The 18,920-nt window shown below is 40.6% G+C and overlaps 1 protein-coding gene and 1 long non-coding RNA gene across 18 annotated transcripts in view; one reads left to right on the plus strand and one right to left on the minus strand.

Annotated features, from left to right (window-relative positions):
• Positions 1–17,243, plus strand: part of HERC3 (HECT and RLD domain containing E3 ubiquitin protein ligase 3) — a 130,779-nt gene extending 113,536 nt beyond the window's left edge. For 9 of the 12 annotated variants that reach the window (XM_031433872.2, XM_031433912.2, XM_031433884.2 and 6 more), the window contains one exon: positions 197–1,905. In XM_031433872.2, the coding sequence (XP_031289732.1) occupies positions 197–405 (209 nt within the window). In that variant the 3' untranslated portion in view covers positions 406–1,905. Of the gene's footprint in view, positions 1–196; positions 1,906–1,938; positions 6,442–15,930 lie in introns of those variants that run through there. The other 3 variants (XR_004130931.2, XR_010381102.1, XR_010381101.1) reach the window with 3 other exon arrangements.
• On the minus strand, positions 584–18,901 carry LOC135321380 (uncharacterized). 6 transcript variants are annotated; one of them, XR_010381122.1, is made up of 7 exons: positions 18,312–18,901; positions 16,120–16,170; positions 12,152–16,047; positions 11,978–12,058; positions 5,664–6,376; positions 4,366–4,447; positions 584–896 (listed from the first exon to the last, which is right to left on the minus strand). It is a non-coding gene; the product is annotated as an uncharacterized LOC135321380 (long non-coding RNA). The 6 variants fall into 6 exon arrangements; XR_010381120.1 differs by having other exon boundaries at positions 12,152–16,170; XR_010381115.1 differs by lacking the exons at positions 16,120–16,170; positions 18,312–18,901 and having other exon boundaries at positions 12,152–12,683; positions 15,774–15,931.
• Between the last annotated feature and the right edge of the window lie 19 nt (positions 18,902–18,920).

Below are 18,920 nucleotides of genomic sequence, written 5' to 3' on the forward strand. Positions count from 1 at the left end.
AATCTCTCTCGCTCTGTAAGAGTGAGCTTATATTAGTATTAATGCAGTATGTATGTATCGTAATGACACATGAAAGTGGTTGCACTTCTCATAGGAGCCACAGGGTGTCATCCTTTCCCTTCTGTTCCTCCCAGGCCGCCAACACCAGTCCCCCCCTATTTGTGTAGTTGGTAATTCCCATTCCCTCTCTCCACAGTGTTCCTGACGGGTAGTGATCGGATTCCCATCTACGGCATGGCCAGCCTGCAGATCGTCATCCAGTCCACAGCCAGCGGGGAGGAGTACTTGCCTGTGGCCCACACTTGCTACAACCTTCTTGACCTCCCCAAATACAGCAGCAAAGAGGTCCTGAGTGCACGGCTGACCCAGGCCCTGGACAACTACGAGGGGTTCAGCTTGGCCTGAGGCTCCCCAGCTTGCCCCAGATTTCCCTTCCTTCCTCAGCGTCCACCTTGAGGCCCATATAGAAAATCATGGGCGTGAGTTCTATTTTTCTATTGCATAAGTGGGTTGGGACTTGTGACTCCTGAACCTGGTTGATGGTTTTCTGGGGTGGTAAGCAGGAACCTTTTTGAAAAATCAGGGGCTGGGGATGGGGTGAAAAATTGGCTCTTGTGTGGGAGGGGTTTTTGTTTTTAAACCAAATTAGCCCGTATTCCTTGCACTTGTGGCTGTGTTGCACTCTGCTGGATAAAATGGCAGTGGATTTTTAAACTCACATTTCCCCAGTGTCTCTCTCAGCCCTGATCTTTCCTCACGATGCTTCCTTGTCCTTCGTCTAACTTCTCATTCCTCTGCAAGAATGATTTGATTATCCGTCCTTTCTCACCTGCACATGCAGAATGTCTCCTTTCTCTGCAGCCTTGGAAATGCTCCTGGCTTGTTGCAGCCCTGCCCTAAGGACAAAGGAAAGAAAGGACTACTTCAGAAATTGTTAAGTCCAACAAGCTGAATCTGGGTCCATTACTTTGGCGGAACTCTGGAGAACTGATGGGAGCCCTCTGATAAACACGCCTTGCTTAAAAAAAAAACTTCTCGAGGGACAAGCCATCTCCCTATGGCTCTGCCTATTCCTGGCCCTCCTTAAAGGTGTGCAGAGCTTCGCAGCTGAGCTGAATTTTGTTTGGTTGCTCCGCCAAGTCCTTCTGACGATAAGATGAGGTGGCAGGCCCCCAACCCTTCCATTATTTTGCTTTGAAGCAAGTTGCATTAATTTTTTAAGGAATATTTTCTCCCAGAAAAGTAGAAATAATAAATTTCTTGTCCCCTTTCCCTATCACTTTATGTCTCTACTACTTCGTCTCCCCACTGCCCTCTTCACTCCGTCCCCATCTTTGTGACCTGACTTCATGCTCCCCTCCTCTCCATCTAGTGGATGCATGCGGTCTGTTTTTTTATTTCTATTTAAACTGCAAAGTTTCTACTCAGATTTTTTTTTCCCCTTTTCCCTAACTGCTAAGACTTAAGGACATTCTTCATTATGGAACTTTTGTTTATTGCATTTGAAATGTTTGTTTACAATGGGATTTCAGGGGGTTGTGTTTAAAGCAAATATGTGTATCTCCGAAATCATGACATGCTCAACCTTCATCCGGGGTAAGGAAATTCTACATGAGCAAAGAATCCATGTCAGCCTAATTTTAAATTCCTAGTCACTAGAGAAAAAAACTTATTTATATAAAATGAAGTATTTATGAACCGTGAGTCAGCATCAAATCTCAATGAAGGACTGTAGATTTTTGCTTTTTCTTTTGGTTTTTAAAATTTATTCCAATTGCTAAATTGGTAGTTTTTCAGTCTTTATAATACAAGATTAAAAAAGATATACAGTTATATGAAATGTTTATTTTCTATGTGTGTGCATATAGTTCAATATTATGCAATAAATTTGGTGTTTTAATGTAACCAGAACTGTTTCTTCTTGTACCTGCTAAATAGGTAGTTTGCTTTCAGTAGAAGAATTACATCATCTACCCAAGTAATCTAATAGAAGATCAAATTTCGTTCCTGCCACGAGAAAGGAGAACTGCTGGGGAAATGAAGAGGAAAGCAGGGTAGAGGAGCAGGTGGCATTAAGAATGGATAGGATTCCAGAAGCTTGTGACAGGTGACAAGGCATTTCCCGTGGAGGGGCAGGCCTTAGCAAGGGCTTGAAGTGGGAGCGTATTTAGAGAAAGGCCAGGAACAATTTGAAGGGAGCATCAGAGGAAACAGAATAATGGTAAGTATGACTGGGGAGAAAGAAGGCAGGTTTGGGGCTGAGGAACCAGGCTAAGGCCTTGAAACGTCCAAATGTTCAGAACCTCGGGGTAGAGGAAGGAGGCAGTGATATGACTTGAGCCTGGTTTTAAGACGGAAACGTGGATGGGGGATACATGTGGAGGAATTGGAATGAGGAGGACAGAGCAGAAAGACAGCAACTGAGAGCAGTGTAAACAGACGTGTGGACAGGAGAAAGGGGAGTGGGCGACGAGAGCCTTAAGGGAAAAGGAGAAATTAAAGTTGAATCCAAGACTTACTAATCTAACAGCTGATGCTTACCTCACTTGTTCACAGCAAAAAACTTTTTTTCAAAAAAATTTAAAAATAATTACTATATACTGTACTGTAATGTACTGTTAGTAATGGAAAGCTACTGTTCTCTTTACCACCTTTAAACCATTAAGTTCCGTTCAACAAACACTTAATAGCATATATATGTGCTAAGTTTGAGGGACAAAAAAGCCTGTTCCATTTAAATTTCTAGGCCTCCAGAATCCTCATCCATGAAATAAGGAGTTTGGACCAGATAATTTCTAAGGTCCCTTTGAGCTCTGAAATTCTAAAATCTCATCACCAAAAGCAGTGCCTGCACATAGATATGCTCAATAAATTCTTCCAGATATTTGTTGCATGAGTGAAGTTTTCTAAAAATGATTTTTTTCTGGCATATTTTCCTCTTTTCCCTTCATCACTTAGTTTTGGAAGATTCTAGATAGGCATTTCTAGATTTACTTACCTTCCTCGCCTGCAGACATTTGGAAGTTTCTCCACTGTATTCATAAATGTACCAGTTTAATGAAAAAATAATTTCATTAAAATAAGGCAGTAGGTGGGATTCAATGAAAGTGTAACCAGGCAATGTAGCCAATTCTGATAGCTCCATTTCCATGTGAAAGCTTTTTGATGACTAGACTAGTTCTGTATTAATAACCTTGGAGAGCTGGGGTTGGCAAACTATAGCCCATGAGCTAAAATAGGTTTTATATTTTTAAAATATAAAAAAAGAAAAAAGAGATACATGACAGCAGTTGTCTGGCCTACACAGCCTAACATATTAATACGTGGCCCTTAATGGAGAAAGATTTGCCCCAACTCTTTGAGATCAGACTTGCAGGAATCATAACAATAGAGCTGGTAACTTACTGAAGTCTTAGGAGGAACGTGGTCATAGCTGACACTGAACCAGAGAGAACAAATGTGTGGGCCTTTCTGCCACAGGGGTGAGAAGAATCAAGCTGTGTCTAAGATTAAAGCACAGAAATAGGCACCAAGGTTTTAACTGTCATAATCACCACCAGGTACTGACTGTGCGCTGGACCCTGCGCTGAGCATTATCTATGCACTAATCAGTTTAACTGCCACCTCTGCCCTCCTGGCTCGACCACTTACCAGCTGTGTGGCCTTGGGCAGGTTACTTAACCTCTTGCACCTCATTTTCTTCCTATTGAAAATGGGAATAGAAATAGTGCCTACCTCATGGAGTTGTTAATGAGAATTAAGTTAATTAATTAAGGGAAAGCATGTGGGACAGTGCCTAGCATGTAACAAACTCTCAGTAACTAAAATTACTATTCTTACCCTAATTTTTCACATGAAAAAATGAATGTTTAGAGAAAATTTGTTCACTGTCAGAGTGGTGGGACATGGACCATTAATCTGTACTGTGCCAAGCTGCTAGAGGTGGGCAGCAAATTTGACTAGAAATGGGTCACTAGAGATGAGGTTGCCTAGTGGCCAAATGAAAGAGACATCATGATGTAGCAGGTCACTTCCTTGACCACCCATCTGCAGAGATGCTGCAGGGAGCTTTGTTTTCCTGCCACTGTACAGTTCAGTAAGGCAGTTCTATGACTGTGGGACTAAAATACGGATCAGGTGTGCTGTTCCTGTAGCATCCGCAGTAGGTCTCATTGGAGCTGTTGTCATTGAGTACGGGGTCTCTGTTGGCATTCAGTGGTCAGCTAAGTATCTGTTAACTTCTCCCAGACCATAGTTTGGAAGTGATGGCCTAACAGTAGCTTCCAGGTTGGAGAACGTGTGGAGGTACTGGGAGCGTGGTGTGCCTGAAGAGGGCATCACAGCTCCATGCCCCTTCCCGCATACCTTCCATCTGGCTGCTCCTGAGTTGCAGGACTGGAGGTGACATCATCAAAATGGCAACGTAGGATACCCAGCCTCCATCACCCTACAAAGATCGACAATTAGACAGCTATATATAAACAGAGCACCGGAGTGCACTTAAGAAACTTCAGCACTGCAGTGGAACCAAAAATCCCTGAGACTAACCATACAAAAAGGGGAAGGCAGCTTCATTCTGCCTGCATCATCCTGTCCCCAAAACTAGCATTGCTCAGCACCAAGAGGGAGCTCCCAGCTAGATAGAGGACCCTTCACTAGGAAAGGGGGAGTGGGGTGAGTGACTAGCTTCCCCAGCCTTTTGGGGCACCACATGAAGGTGCCACTTCAGATTTACCCCACCCAGAGACTGGCAAAGCTGAGACACACAGAGATGGAACAAGGAAGAAAAGTGGGAGCTACCAGAAGCAGGCACACAGCAGAAGCTACTATGGTTTCTAGACACCTGCTCTAAGACATATCCAGCAGCTTTCACCACTGAAGAAAACGAGAGACAGCACAGCCATCATGGACTCCCTGCAGATTTCACCAGCTTTCACCCACAGTTATTTGCATTCGCTGGCATCAGCCACCTGAGTCCTACCTACTTTCTCCCTGCCCTGATCTGGCCCCTGCTAGAGCCCAGGTACTGCACCAACAGCCAGCCCAGGCCTATTTGTGAATATAAGACATGAACCTAGATGCCCCATCGCCATGTGTGCATTTGGGGCAAGCCCCTTCAGCTGTGCACTTGCACACTGCCAGCCTGACACCTGTCACTGGCTCCCACTGCTGTGTGCACACCTAGGGGGAGACCGCAGCCACAGGAGAGCATGCAGATAGCTAGGGGCTCTTGTAGCTGCCAGGGTGCCTGCAGCTGGCCCTGGCCTTTGCTGCCTGCCCTGGCACCCACCACTAGGTGCATGCCTGCAACTGGCCCCAGCCACTACATAGGTACGTATAGCTGACCCCTGTAGCTGAGTTGTGTACACACCACAGGCATCGGCCACCACCACTGCCTGTTCCAGTCACTGGATCTAGAGGTGCTGCTCAGAACCCCAACAGCCACTGTAGCCTTTGCAGACTCCCTGCAGCATTCATCAAGGACCACACAGTTGATGCTGTAGACCCCAGCAACCTGAGCCAAAGAGAGACCATGCCTCTTGGACCCCTTGCTGCCACATGCCCCCACACTTGGTACCCTGCACCACTAGACCTGGGTCACAGCATGTTGCAGTGTGCCCACTCCCTCTCCAACCCTTGTAGGTGTGAAAGTCTTCACTTACCAAAGTCAGTCCATAATGTCTGTAAGAGATGACTGCTTCTTGAAATGCAGACACTCATGCAAGGCTACAGGGATCATGAAGAATCAGGGAGACCTCTCCATCAAAGGAATACAGTCAACCTCCAGTAACTGGCCCTAAAGAAACAGAGATCCAGGATTGCCTGATAGTTTAAGAAAATTGTCTAAAGATGCTCTGAGGACTACAAGAGAACAAACAATTTAATCATATCTGGAAAATAGGACAAGAACAAATAAGACGTACATCAAAGAGACAGAAAATCTAAAAAAGAAATTTTGGAGCTGAAGAATACAATGACTGAATTGAAAAATTCAGTAGAGAGCTTCAACATCAGACTTGAAGATGAAGAAGAAAGATTCAGTGAGTCAGATCAACTGAAATTATCCAGAGGAGCAAAAAGAATGAAAAGGACTGAAGAACACCTATAGGACTTAGGAGACCCTGTTAAGAGAAACAATGTACATATTATTGGAGTTACAAAAGGAGAAGAGACAGAGAAAGAGGTAGAAAGCTTATTTAAAGAAATAATGGCTGAGAATTTCTCAAACCTGGGAGAAATATGGACTTCCAAGTTCATGAAATTAATAGCTTACTCCAAAATTTCATTCTAAAATGATCTTTTCTCATAAGGCTATCAGCAGATTTCCCAGTAGAGACCTTGCATCCAGGAGAGAATGGAGTGATATATTCAAGTACTGAAAGAAAGAAAAAAAAAACCTGCCAACCAAGAACCCAGCAAAGCTGTCCTTCAGAAATGAAGGTGAGATAAAAGACTTTCCCTAACAAACAAAAACTGAGAGCGTTCATTACTAGACTTTATATAAAAATGGTGAAAGGAGTTCTTCAAGCTGAAGGGAAAGGACACCAATTAGTAACGTGAAAACATATGAAAATACACAACACGCTGGTTAAGGTAAGTATACAGTTAGATTCCTAATACTCTACTACTGTAATATGGTGGTGTGTTAATCACTTAACTTTAGTATAAAGGTTAAAGGACAAAAGTATTTTTAAAAAAGCTTTAGCTACAATAATTTGCTAGTGAATACATAATATAAAAATGTATTTTGTGTATGTATGTAAATTGTGACATTAAAAACATAAGAGGGAAAGCAAAAGAGTAGAATTTTTATATACAATCAAAGTTAAATTATCAGCCTAAAATATACTATTATATCTATAAGATGTTTTATGTAAGTCTCCTAGTAATAAAGCAAAAACAGTAGATTCGCAGAAGATAAAGACAAGGAAATTAAGACGTATCACTATGGAAAATCATCAACTCATAAATGTGGGCAGCAAGAGAGGAAGACAGCAACAAAGGGACTACAAAATAGCCAGAAAACAGTAAGATGGCATTAGTAAGTCTTTATCATTAGTTACTTTAAATTTAAATGAACTGAATTCTCAAATAAAAGACAAAGAGTGGCTAAATTGATTAAAAAACCCAAAACTCAACTATATATTACCTGCAAGAGACTCACTTCAGCTTTAAGGACACACATAAGCTCAAAGTGAAGGTGTAGAAAAAGATATTCATGCAAATGAAAGCCACAAGAAAGCAGGGATAGCTATACTTATATCAGACATAATAAACTTTAAGCCAAAAGTGGTAACAAGAGAAAAAGAAGGTCATATAATGACAAAGGGGTCAATTTATCAAGAAGTTATAACAGTTGTAAATATATATATGCACCTAGCATTGGAGCTAAATATAGTAACCTAAATATATTAAGAAAATACTAACAGATCTGAAGGAATAAACACACAACAATATAATAGAGACTTTAATATTCCACTTTTAACAATGGATAGATCCTTCAGACAGAAAATCAACAAAGAAACATTGGACTTGAACCATACTTGAGACCAAATGAGTCAAACAGATATATACAGAACATTCCCTCCAACAATACACATTCTTCTCAAATGTACATGGAATGGTATCCATGATAGGTTATCTAATAGGTCACAAAACAAGTCTTAACAAATTTAAGAAGACTGAAATCATACCAAGTATCTTTTCCAACCCCAATGGTATGAAATCAGAAGTCATTAACAAGAAGAAAGCTAAAAAATTCACCAATATGTGTAAATTAAACAACACACTTCTGAACAAACAATGTGTCAAAGAAGAAATCAAAAGGAAAATTTTAAAAATCTTGAATCCAACAAAAATGGAAACTCAACATACAAAAACCTATGGGATGCAGGAAAAGCAGTTTTAAGAGAATTTTCTATCAATAACTGTCCAATCAAGAAAAAAAAAAGATCTCAAACAACCTAATTTTACCCCTCAAACAACTAGAAAAGAAAGAACTAAGCCTAAAATTAGCAAAAGCAACGAGATAATAAAGATGAGAACATAAATAAATGAAATAGAGACCTGAAAAACTATAGAAAAGATCAATGAAATTAAGAGCTGGTTTTTTGAAAGATAAACATAATTGGCAAACTTTTAGCTAAATTAAGAAAAAAAAGACTCAAATAAATAACATTATAAATGAAAGAGGAGACATTATAGTGGATACAGAATACAAAGGATCGTAAGAGATTATCATGAACAACAAATTGGGAAACCTAGCAGAAACTGATAAATCCTTAGAAACAAACAACCTACCGAGACTGAATCATGACACAACTAAAACTCCAAACCAATAATGAGGAAGGAGATGGAAACAATAATCAAAAACGCTCCCAATAAGAAAAGCCCTAGACCAGATGGTTTCACTGGTGGATTCTACCAAACATTTAAAGAAGAATTAATGCCAACCTTTTTAAAACTCTTTCAAAAAATGAAAGTGGAGGGAACACTCCCAAACTCATTTTATGAGGCCAGGATAACCCTGGTACCAAAGCCAGATAAGGATACTACAAGGATAGAAAACTACAGACCAATATCTCTGATGAATACTGATGCAAAAATTCACAACAAAATAGTAGCAAACTGAATTCAAAGGCACATTAAAACAATCGTATATCATGGTTAAGCAGCATTTATCCCTGGAATACAAGAATGGGTCAATGAATGCAAATCAATAAATGTGATATACCACATTAATAGAATGAAAAATAAATCATATCCTTTCAACAGAAGCAGAAAAACATTTGACAAAAGAACATCCTTTCATGATAAAAACTCAACAAGTTGGGAAGAGGGAACATACTTCAACATAATATATGGTAAGTTCACAGCTAACATTATACTCAGTGGTCCAAAGTTGAAAACTTTTCCTCTAAGATCAGAAACAGGTCAAGGGTGATGACTCTTACCCCTCTTATTCAACATAGTACTGGAAATCCTAAACAAAGAAATCAGACAAGAAAAAGAAAGACATCTAAGTCAGAAAGGAAGAAGTAAAATTGTCTTTATTTGCAGATGATATGATTTTACATATAAACATTCCTAATGACTCCAACAAGAAAAGCTAAAGCTAATCAATAAATTCAGTAATATTATAGGATAGAAAATTAATGTACAGAGATCAGTTGTATTTCTGTATACTGACAAGTATCTGAAAAAGAAAAAAAATCCCCTTCATAATAACATGAAAACAATATTTAGATTCTACATATAAATGATACCATATAGTATTTGTCTTCATCTGATTTACTTCACTTATTATGGTATCACTTACATGTGGAATCTAAAATATACAAATGGACTTATTTACAAAACAGAAACAGACTCACAGATACAGAAAACAAACTTACCACTACCAAAGGGGAAGTGGGGGGAGGATAAATTAGGCTATTTGAGATAAGCAGATACAAACTACTACATATAAAATAGATAAACAACAAAGGGCCTACAAGGAACTTTATTCAGTATCTTGTAATAACCTATAGTGGAAAAGAATATGAAAAAGAATATATATACACATATACACACACACTTGAATGTATATATGTAACTGAATCACTTTGAGGTACACCATAAACTAACACAACATTGTAAATTAATTATACTTCAATAAAAAAAAATTTAGGAATAAACTTAACCAAGGAGGTGAAAGATCTTTACACTATAAACTACAAGACTTTGATTTGAAAAATTGAAGACACAAAGAAATGGAAAGACATCCTATGTTCATGAATTGGAAAAGTTAATATTGTTAAAATGTCCATACCAACCAAAGCCATCTGTAGATTCAGTGTGATCCCTATCAGAATCCCAATGGCATTTTTCACAGAAATAGAAAAAATAATCCTAAAATTTGTATGGAAACACAAAAGATCCCAAATAGTCAAAGCAATCCTGAGAAAATGAATACATTGGAGGCATCATACTTCCTGTTTCATACTATACTACAAAGCTACAGTAATTAACATAGTATGGTGCTGACATAGAAATAGACAAATAGACTAGTGCAATGGAATCAAGCGCCTAGAAATAAACAGTTGGATATATGGGTAAGTAATATTTGACAGGGAGCCAAGAATACGCATTGGGGAAAGAATAATCTCTTTAATAAATGGTGTTGGTAAAACTGGATAACCAAATGCAGAATAATAAATTTGGACCCCTATCTTATACTACTCAAAAAAATTAACTCAAGATAGATGAAAGACTTGAACACAAGACCTGAAACTAAAAGTCTTAGAAGAAAACACAGGGAAAAGACTTCTTGACATTGGCCTTTGCAATGATTTTTTGGATATGACACCAAAAGCTCTAGCAACAAAACAAAAACTGGTTAAGTGGGATAACATCAAACTAAAAAGCTTCTGCACAGCAAAAGAAACAATCAACAGATAAAAATGCAACCTATGGAATGGGAGAAGATATCTGCAAATCATATATCTGATAAGGAGTTAAAATCCAAAATACATAAAGAACTCATAAAACTCAATAACAAAAATAACTAAACAATCTGATTTAAAATGGGCAGAGGACTCAATAGATACTTTTTCAAATAAGATACACAGTCAACAGGTACATGAAGAGGTACTTGACATCACTGAACATCAGGGAAATGCAAATCAAAACCACAAGGAGATGATCATCTCACACCTGTTAGAAAGGTTATTATCAAAAAGACAAGAGGTAAGTATTGGTGAGGATGTGGAGAAAGCAGAACCCTCATGCACTGTTGATGGGAATGTAAATTAATGCAGCCACTATGGAAAACATGAAGTTTCCTCAAAAAATTAAAAACAGAACTGATTCAGCAACCCTACTTCTGGGTATATATCTGAAGGAAATAAAAATAGGATCTTGAAGAGAACATACACTCCCATCTTCACTGCAGCATTATTTACAATAGCCAAGATGGAAACAACGGGTCTGTCAATGGATGAATGGATAAAGAAATTGTGGTGTGTATGTATGTTATGTATGTGCGACACAATGGAATATTAGTCATAAGAAGGAAATCCTGCTGTTTGAGACAACATAGATGGACTCTGAAAGTAACATGCTAAATGAACTAAGTCAGACAGTGAAAGACAAATACTATATGATTTCACTTATTATGTGGAATCTAAAAAGCCTACCTCATAGCGACAGAGAGTAGAATGGTAGTTGCCAGGGGCTGGGGAGTGGTGGAAGTGCGGAGATGTGGGTCAAAGGATACAAACTTCCAGTTATAAGATGAATATATTCTATGGATCTAATGAACAGCATGGTAATTACAGTTAATATATTACAAATTTAAATGTTGCAGAGAGTAGTTCTTAAATGTTCTAACTACAGAAAAGAAATGATAATTATGTGATGTGACGGAGGTGTTAGCTGATGCTATGATGGGACTCGCATTACATTATATTATATTAGTAGATCAAACCAACATGTTGCACATCTTAAATGTACAGTGTTACATGTCAACCATATCTCTGTAAAACTGGAAAAGGAAAATACAGCCAAATCACAGTTCATTGGATGATGGAGATAAAGGTGGAATGAAGGAGGGCATACAGCAGGAACCAGTACAGATCTGAGGTGTAACTCAGAATATTTTGTGTTAGGGTCAAGCATGGAAGAGAAAGTCAATAAAATCAAGGCTAATCTGCAGAATTTTATCATTTCCTTTTTAAAAAGAAATGTAAATATTGGTTGTCTCCAGTTTTCCTTGGCTCCTAGAAATGGAGGCAAGCAGATTTTAAACCAAGAACATGGTTTGTTAAGTCTCTAGAATATCCAAGAACATGGTGCCTGTCTTGCCTTTGTACTACTTTGTTAGTAGTCAAGGTTGCTTCAGTTATGAGTCTTCTGGTTTGTGAATGTCTTGATTTTTAAGGAACACTTTTGGGGAGCATTGATAGGTGCCATTGGCAGGCTCCATCTGCAGACTTACCTGCAGGAACAGTGTCTCACAAAGCTGAGGAGGGGCTTGTGACAAGGAAGAGAGTAGGTCCTCATGGCTTCAGAAATTCTCCTGTGGATTAGATCGAGGGAATTCTCCAGTCAGATGTGACACAGAAACTACCACCATGCCTTTCCAACCCAGGTAAAAGAGGGATTAGCTCACCTGAGAGCAGAGCCCTGCGAAGAGTGTGGCAGATGTCAGTCTCTGACTACAGCTCTTTTCTTTGGGATGCTAACCCAGATGGACTCAAACACAGGCAGGGCTGCTCGCCCACACCGAATCAGGTGTGGGTTTGGGCGTCCATCTGAAACAACTTTCACTTGTGTAGCGAGAAACTGGGACAGGCAACAGAACAGGTGCTGGAGGAGGGGCCCACCGCACTGTGGGCAGACTCTTTGCATCTGTATTAATAGCGGCCTCTCCCACAGATTAGCTAATCCAGGCTTTGGTGCTTTATTTCCTTCTAAAACTAATGGCATGTGTCCTTCTGAGCTGTGTGTGGCATGGAGAAAATTAGTTCAGATGTCAGCTTTTCTTTTTTGTTTTTCTTGCAAGAATGGCAGGATGCTTGGCAGGAGGCACAATCACATGGTCTTCATATCTTTTGAAAGCAGATTTTCTGGGGCCTAATCCCAGGGGAGTTGGATACAATCTCTGGTAATTATTGATTCAGCTCCCATTGGTGTTGAACTTCCTGAGGAATTAAATAAGAACACACACACACTCCTCAGATGAAGGAAAATGTTAAACCAGAAGTCTTTCCCAGTCACTGTTTCGTTAGGATTAGGAGAAAAAGAAAGCCAAAGAGCAGATTCAGAAATGACACCCCGTTCCCCACGGTGTCATAAGAAGCTGGAGCTCTTGAGGGCCAAGGTCAACAGCAAGTGCCAACTAGGTACTGGCTTGTGGTCCCAGCAGGACCAGCCTGCCACTGCCAGAGGCTTCTTGTTAAAAATGGGTCTCCTGACCTTTCCTGCCTGGGCGCTCCCAGGAGCTCGGATGTTGGTGTAGTAGACTCAAGGACTCTCAAGTTCAAGTCACTGGCAGATTGTATGGAGATGAGACCTGGAGTTTCTGTTGCCGAGGTGATGGGGGGCAGCACCTCACTCAATGCTAGCGTCAGATCATCTGAACCCAAAACTTGCCCTGTTGCCGGCTGAGCAGTGGCACGTCCACTTTGCCCCTCTGGGGCTGATGAGGGCCTGGGGGAGGACCCCAGACCCCACCCAGTCTCTGCCTTGCCCACAGGCTTGATGAAATGTAGCACACTAATTAGGAGCTTCCAAAATCAGCAAGTCTCCTCCCTAGGGTACGCCTAGTTTTTAGGGGTTTAAAAATACACCCTGAGACAGAGATTTCAAGACACCAAACGACCTAGAAATCAGTTCAAAGGTTATTCTGTTCCTTCCCTCCACAGAACTTGGCATTCCCATGTTGGTTTCAGCTGCCATCTCAGTTAATTCTTCTTACGTGTCTGAGCAGATATGGACCTCCCAAAATGTTTCAGGGAGTAGACTTAAGAGGAGTCTTTCCTGCTCTGTGAGGGAGGGAATTTAGCCAGCAAAGATCTTTTGGAGAAAGCTGCACACAGGTTTTGATGCAAATTGCTTTGAGAATAGTCAGAATTTTACTTTTCAGACCAAGAGAATGGGTCGGTGTTTCCATAAAATCATGCTTACCAGTTAGTACTGATTTGTAAAGGGCTGGAGATGCCCGCTGTTTCTGACTTATACAAACAAGGGATCACAGGGTGAGGGGAGTTGTGGTGAGGGAAATACAATTCCTTTTCTGTAGCGATACAAAATGTCTTGTTGGATTTCCACGTAAGAGCGTATCTTTGTCTCAATGCTGATGATAATAGCCCACCACCATTATTGACTGAAGATTTAGAGTGTGATCCCTTTATGTTCATCCAGGTAAGTTCCCATACTAACCTTGGTGAGGCAGCTATGACAATTATTCCCATTTTTCAGATGGAGAAACGGAGACAGGGAGGGTAAGGAGTGTGTCTGGTCACAGAGCTAAGCCATCTGTCTATAGTCTGGATCTTAAGCATCAAGCAGCATTTGGCCTCCACTGGTGTTGGCAAGTGTGCCGATCGCTGTCAATTTTGGATTTTGAATTGACTGAAGCTGCTTATTTCCACAAACACCCAGGATGCAGTCTGCACCCTCTACTTAAACGAGGGACTTGGGATCAGCAGCATCAAAGCCCCTGGAAGCTTATCAGAAACACAGGTTGTTAGGCACCCATGGGACAACTGTACTATTCGACCCCTAGCCAGTATTCCAGCTCAAGAAACCCTGCTCTCTGATATCAGAGAGAAACAGATTCTTCACTGTCTCCCTCCCTGCCTTCCCTCCTCTTTGTCTAATCTTGTCCTGTCATTTTAAGTTCTTCAAAATTAACAGAAAGTTACAGACAAAACACAAAATATCTTACCAGGAAGCACTGAAAGCCGTAGAACCAAAAGCATGACAGGATTTCTTAGCATCTTTGAATTGCTTTTGAAAGAAACTCACATGTAAAAGACTGTGAGTTTCAAGTCACAGTAACAGACATGGAAAACAGGCTTGTGGTTACCAGCGGGGAAGGGAATGGGAAAGGAAAAACTGAGAGTTCGAGATTTGTAGATGCTGACTAGCACATATAAAATAGATAACAAGTTTATACTGCATAGCACAGGGAACTGTATACAATATCTTACAGTAGCTTATGGTGAAAAAGAATATGAAAACAAATATATGTATATTCATGTATGACTGAAGCATTGTGCTGTACACCAGAAATTGACACAACATTGTAAACTCACCATACCTCATTAAAAAAAAAAGTCACAGTAACAGAATTCATACACACAGAGAACCAGCTGAGACATGGAGGTTCTTAGTCCATTTTGCATTGGGGTGCATTCCCTGGGGCAGATGCTGCACAACTCAGAGCCCCTCTCTGGTATAAGCCTTGTTGATGGAGAAGAAAACTAAGAAGCTGTCAACAAGCCAGTTCCTGCCAAATCCCATTTGTTGGCCTGCCAACCAGCATTCTAAAAATGCACTTGGGAATTTTGACTTTTGGCTTTTACTGAATATGAAATTCAACGGTGTATTTATAGCCTTGATAAGCTGACCCAGCTCAGGGAGAACTCTGATACATTTTGTCTTACAAGATTCAGAATCCACTTCTAGAGGAGGTAGTAAGGAGACCATCGAAAGATTAAAGTGGGGAGGGTGTAGCTCAAGTGGTAGAGCGCATGCTTAGCATGCACAAGGCCCTGGGTTCAATCCCCAGTACCTCCTCTAATCCCCTTCAGGCTGTCCACTTCCCAGGGGGGCAAGGGTGGGGCTTGGGGCTTGGAGGACCCTCGGTCTTTGCACCAGGCTATAGAAGCCGGTGTACTAGGGCCAGCATCACTGTCTGGTCCCGCATCACTGTCTAGTCCCCCTAGTCGCCCGTAGGGGCAACAACGAAATAGGATTTAAGAAAACGGAGGATCAATACCTACTGCCTATTACTTTGGACCCAGTATTTCAAAAATCAAACTATTCAGGGAGAGCTTCAGTTTTGGCAGAAAGCATGCAATTGTGCTGTTAGCAGTGCTTGTACCTTCGTGCTCCCGAGTCAGCCATATCTCGGGTTGAATCCTGGTGTCAGGACTGGGACAAGGTCTTTACTCCAATCCTTCATTTTTTAAAAAAATTTCATGTTTACTATATTTTGAATGTGTATTTGAGTCACTTAGAGAACACCTGCAGACCTGACCTCCCCCCAGGGGCGAGGCACTCACCTCACACAACTGAAATGCGCCATCACAGTTTTCTGGTGGCTTCATTAGCTTCAAAGTAGAGAATGGTTCGCGTGTTTACCTATGATGGCCTCCTAGACTTTGGAAATGTACTTAAACAATTGTTTTTCTTAATGTTTTTCTTTCTGCATCCCTCCAGCCTCTTCCATGAATTGTTTCAAAGGCAGCTGAGCACAGAGCACCAGCCTGTTCTTCAACCCAGCATCACAGGCACATCCAGCTTGCGCCCAGTTAGTGTCACCTTCGGGTGCCCTCCCTGGAGACAGAACAACAAATCTTAATCCTCATGAGGCTTCTGAGGAGCTCGGGGAGCAGCGTGATTCCTTACCGAAGGGAAGGGTCAGAGGCCACAGGCTGGTTCCATCACACATTCTGGAGGCTGTCAAAAATTTCAGAACGTTCACAGTTAAAAATATTTTATTGAAGTTTATACAAAATACAGTCATGTACAAAAATGTACATAACAGTTTTTTAAAATTCGGTTTACATTTATAAAAGGAACAACCGTCATTTCAAATAACGTTCTGCTTCCGTGTCATGTAAACATTGCTCTGGGCCCATGTTATTTTACTAAAATTGTATCCACCCTTGGAGATGTCATGATCGTGTGGATGCCTTCAGATTGAGAATTCGATCTGACACACGTATTTCTCGAGCTGCGCATGTGACCACGACTGGCTGGATTCCAGGCAAAATGAGATCCCCTAGAGACATAAGTGCAGTTTCATAGCAGTACGGACTTGCATAGCTGTGCGGGTTTCATGCGGCTGCACACCTGCGTAGACCTGTAAGCCTCAGCCTGTCTACACACACCTATTATGAAGGACTGTGGTGGGAGAGCGCAAATACCCACGAGGACGCAGTCCCTACCAGGGAAAGTAGCCAGCGCCACAGTGCGCGCACGTCACCCGGCTCTGGAGCCTGCGGGGGCGGCCACGCTGAGACGTCAGCATACACAATTTCAGTACACACAGATCTGAAAATACGCTTAGCCTATCTTTTGACAAAATGTCGTTTACAGTAGATTTTGAAGGTCGTGTGGGGAAAAAATAAAAAGCAAGGGGATTAATGAAAGGAGAGCACATTCTGGCTTCTGCTAAACCCACGGGCTTCCAAGGAAACACTGCTTCAACGTTTTAGTCCAGTTTTACCCTCCCTGTTGGTTTAACCAAACGGATACTATGAAGAATATCACAAAGGTGTGGGTTTTGGCGCAGAAACCGCCTCTCCTAACCCAGGGAGAAACCCCCTCAGGAAGCAGTGTGTCAGGAAGCCCCGCCTTGAAAGCAAAACCGATTTAGACTACAACCAGATTTGCACAAAGAGTTATGGCATTCAACTATAAATGTACCAATGGTAGAAAATGATATACCTTTAAGAAAAATTGCATCTTTGTGATCAGATTAAGAATCTCTTAAAAAACTAATAAACTAAATTTTGATTTTCCTTGCAGATCTGTGATCAGTTCTGGATACACGACCCAATTCTGTTTACTGAGAACTAGGCAGCCCCAGAAAGAACCAACTTACCTGGTACCATGGCTGCCCCTTGATTCTGATAATAAACCTTAATATTCACCTTATGAGGAATTCTAAGCTCAACCACATCCATGAAGGCCCATCCCTCAGGACATCTCAGTGCTATACTTATGACACAAGCACAGCCCTGAGGCATTTGTCCTGGGCTAGACATGCCACACCTGGGAACAGGCGCATCCTGTTAACAGCTCTTCCCACCATGCAACTGTTGCATCAGAATGAGACAAAGCAAAAATCACACTGATACTACAAACAGAGGCACTGCTGATCCTTCCGTTGGCAATGAATAATAATCTTTTGACTTCCAACTGGCAACCAAAAGGAAGAAATCTAATTATTAGCTCCTAATGAATTAGGTAGCAATTAAAAGAAAATTGGTCCTCCAGTTTGAAATATGATTTGGTCTTTCATGGAAATTTCCCCTGAACTGGAGATCACTGACATTGTGTGAGCTTTCTCCTACCAGCACAAGACACAATTTCAGCTGTCTTGAAAAACTTCTCAGCAGGCCCTTGGCCTAAACCTTGCACATACATGTCTAAAAAGTGAACTCCAAATGCAGTGCTTCAAAGATAAAACAATAATGCTACCGTACTTAATATAAACAGCTCTTGCAAGGTTTACTCCAGACAAAAACACAATAAAAGCAAACGCCTGGGAAAGTGACAAGCCCCTGCTATCTCTGATTCTTACAATCATACACTCAAGTTTATTACGCTTTACTTTTACTTATCATTGTTATTAAATAACCCTTGACATTTATTTTGTTGGCATGTCCTAATACACACACACACACACACACACACACACACACTCTCTCTCTCCCCCCCCCCCCAAGAGAGCAAAGGACAAACCGCAGTCCTGAGTGTTCTGTGTGAAGCCAATTAAGACACTGCTTCTAGGGCTCTGAGACTCAGGGCTGCAGAAATGGTTGCTGTGGAAATAAATTTGCCTCCGCATTTCTGGCGGAGCCGGAACCCACCGACTAACATGTCTTCAGATAGAATCCAGCATAAACAGGGCTCCTCCCCTTCATTTGTTCTTCATTTATTCTAGGAAATATATTGATGATTAGAAACTACAAAAGAAAACACGACATTCCATACACTATTTATTTTACTATAACTTGGTGTCTTCTTTTATTCAATCATACAAATTTGAGTGGGGGGGTTTCCTGAATAAATCTTTTACTTAATTTACCTTTGGCAGAGACAATAGATTTCAAAACATTTAGTAGCTTCTCATTTATATAGATTTTCCTCTTTTCAAGTTCTGTAGCATATCAGTATTTTCAAAACAATACTCAAACAGATGTGCTTTGAAAGTCAACTGGTAATGATTTGATTTATATTATAGCTTATTTAAGAGAATAACTACTCAGAAAGGACAAACTAGACATGTATTTGTTTTAAAAAATACAATTTTTGGTCATGTGAATGATTCATGTTCCGATTTCAAAAATAGAAAACGTCCTAAAGTGCATCATTTTATTTATAATATAACTCCTTGAAATTATAGCAATCTGCAATGTAAACAGCAGAGCCAAGAATACCAAACTATATATATATATATATATATATATATATATATA

The sequence above is a fragment of the Camelus dromedarius genome, chromosome 1 (genome assembly GCF_036321535.1).
Source record: "Camelus dromedarius isolate mCamDro1 chromosome 1, mCamDro1.pat, whole genome shotgun sequence".
Classification (NCBI taxonomy): domain Eukaryota; kingdom Metazoa; phylum Chordata; class Mammalia; order Artiodactyla; family Camelidae; genus Camelus; species Camelus dromedarius.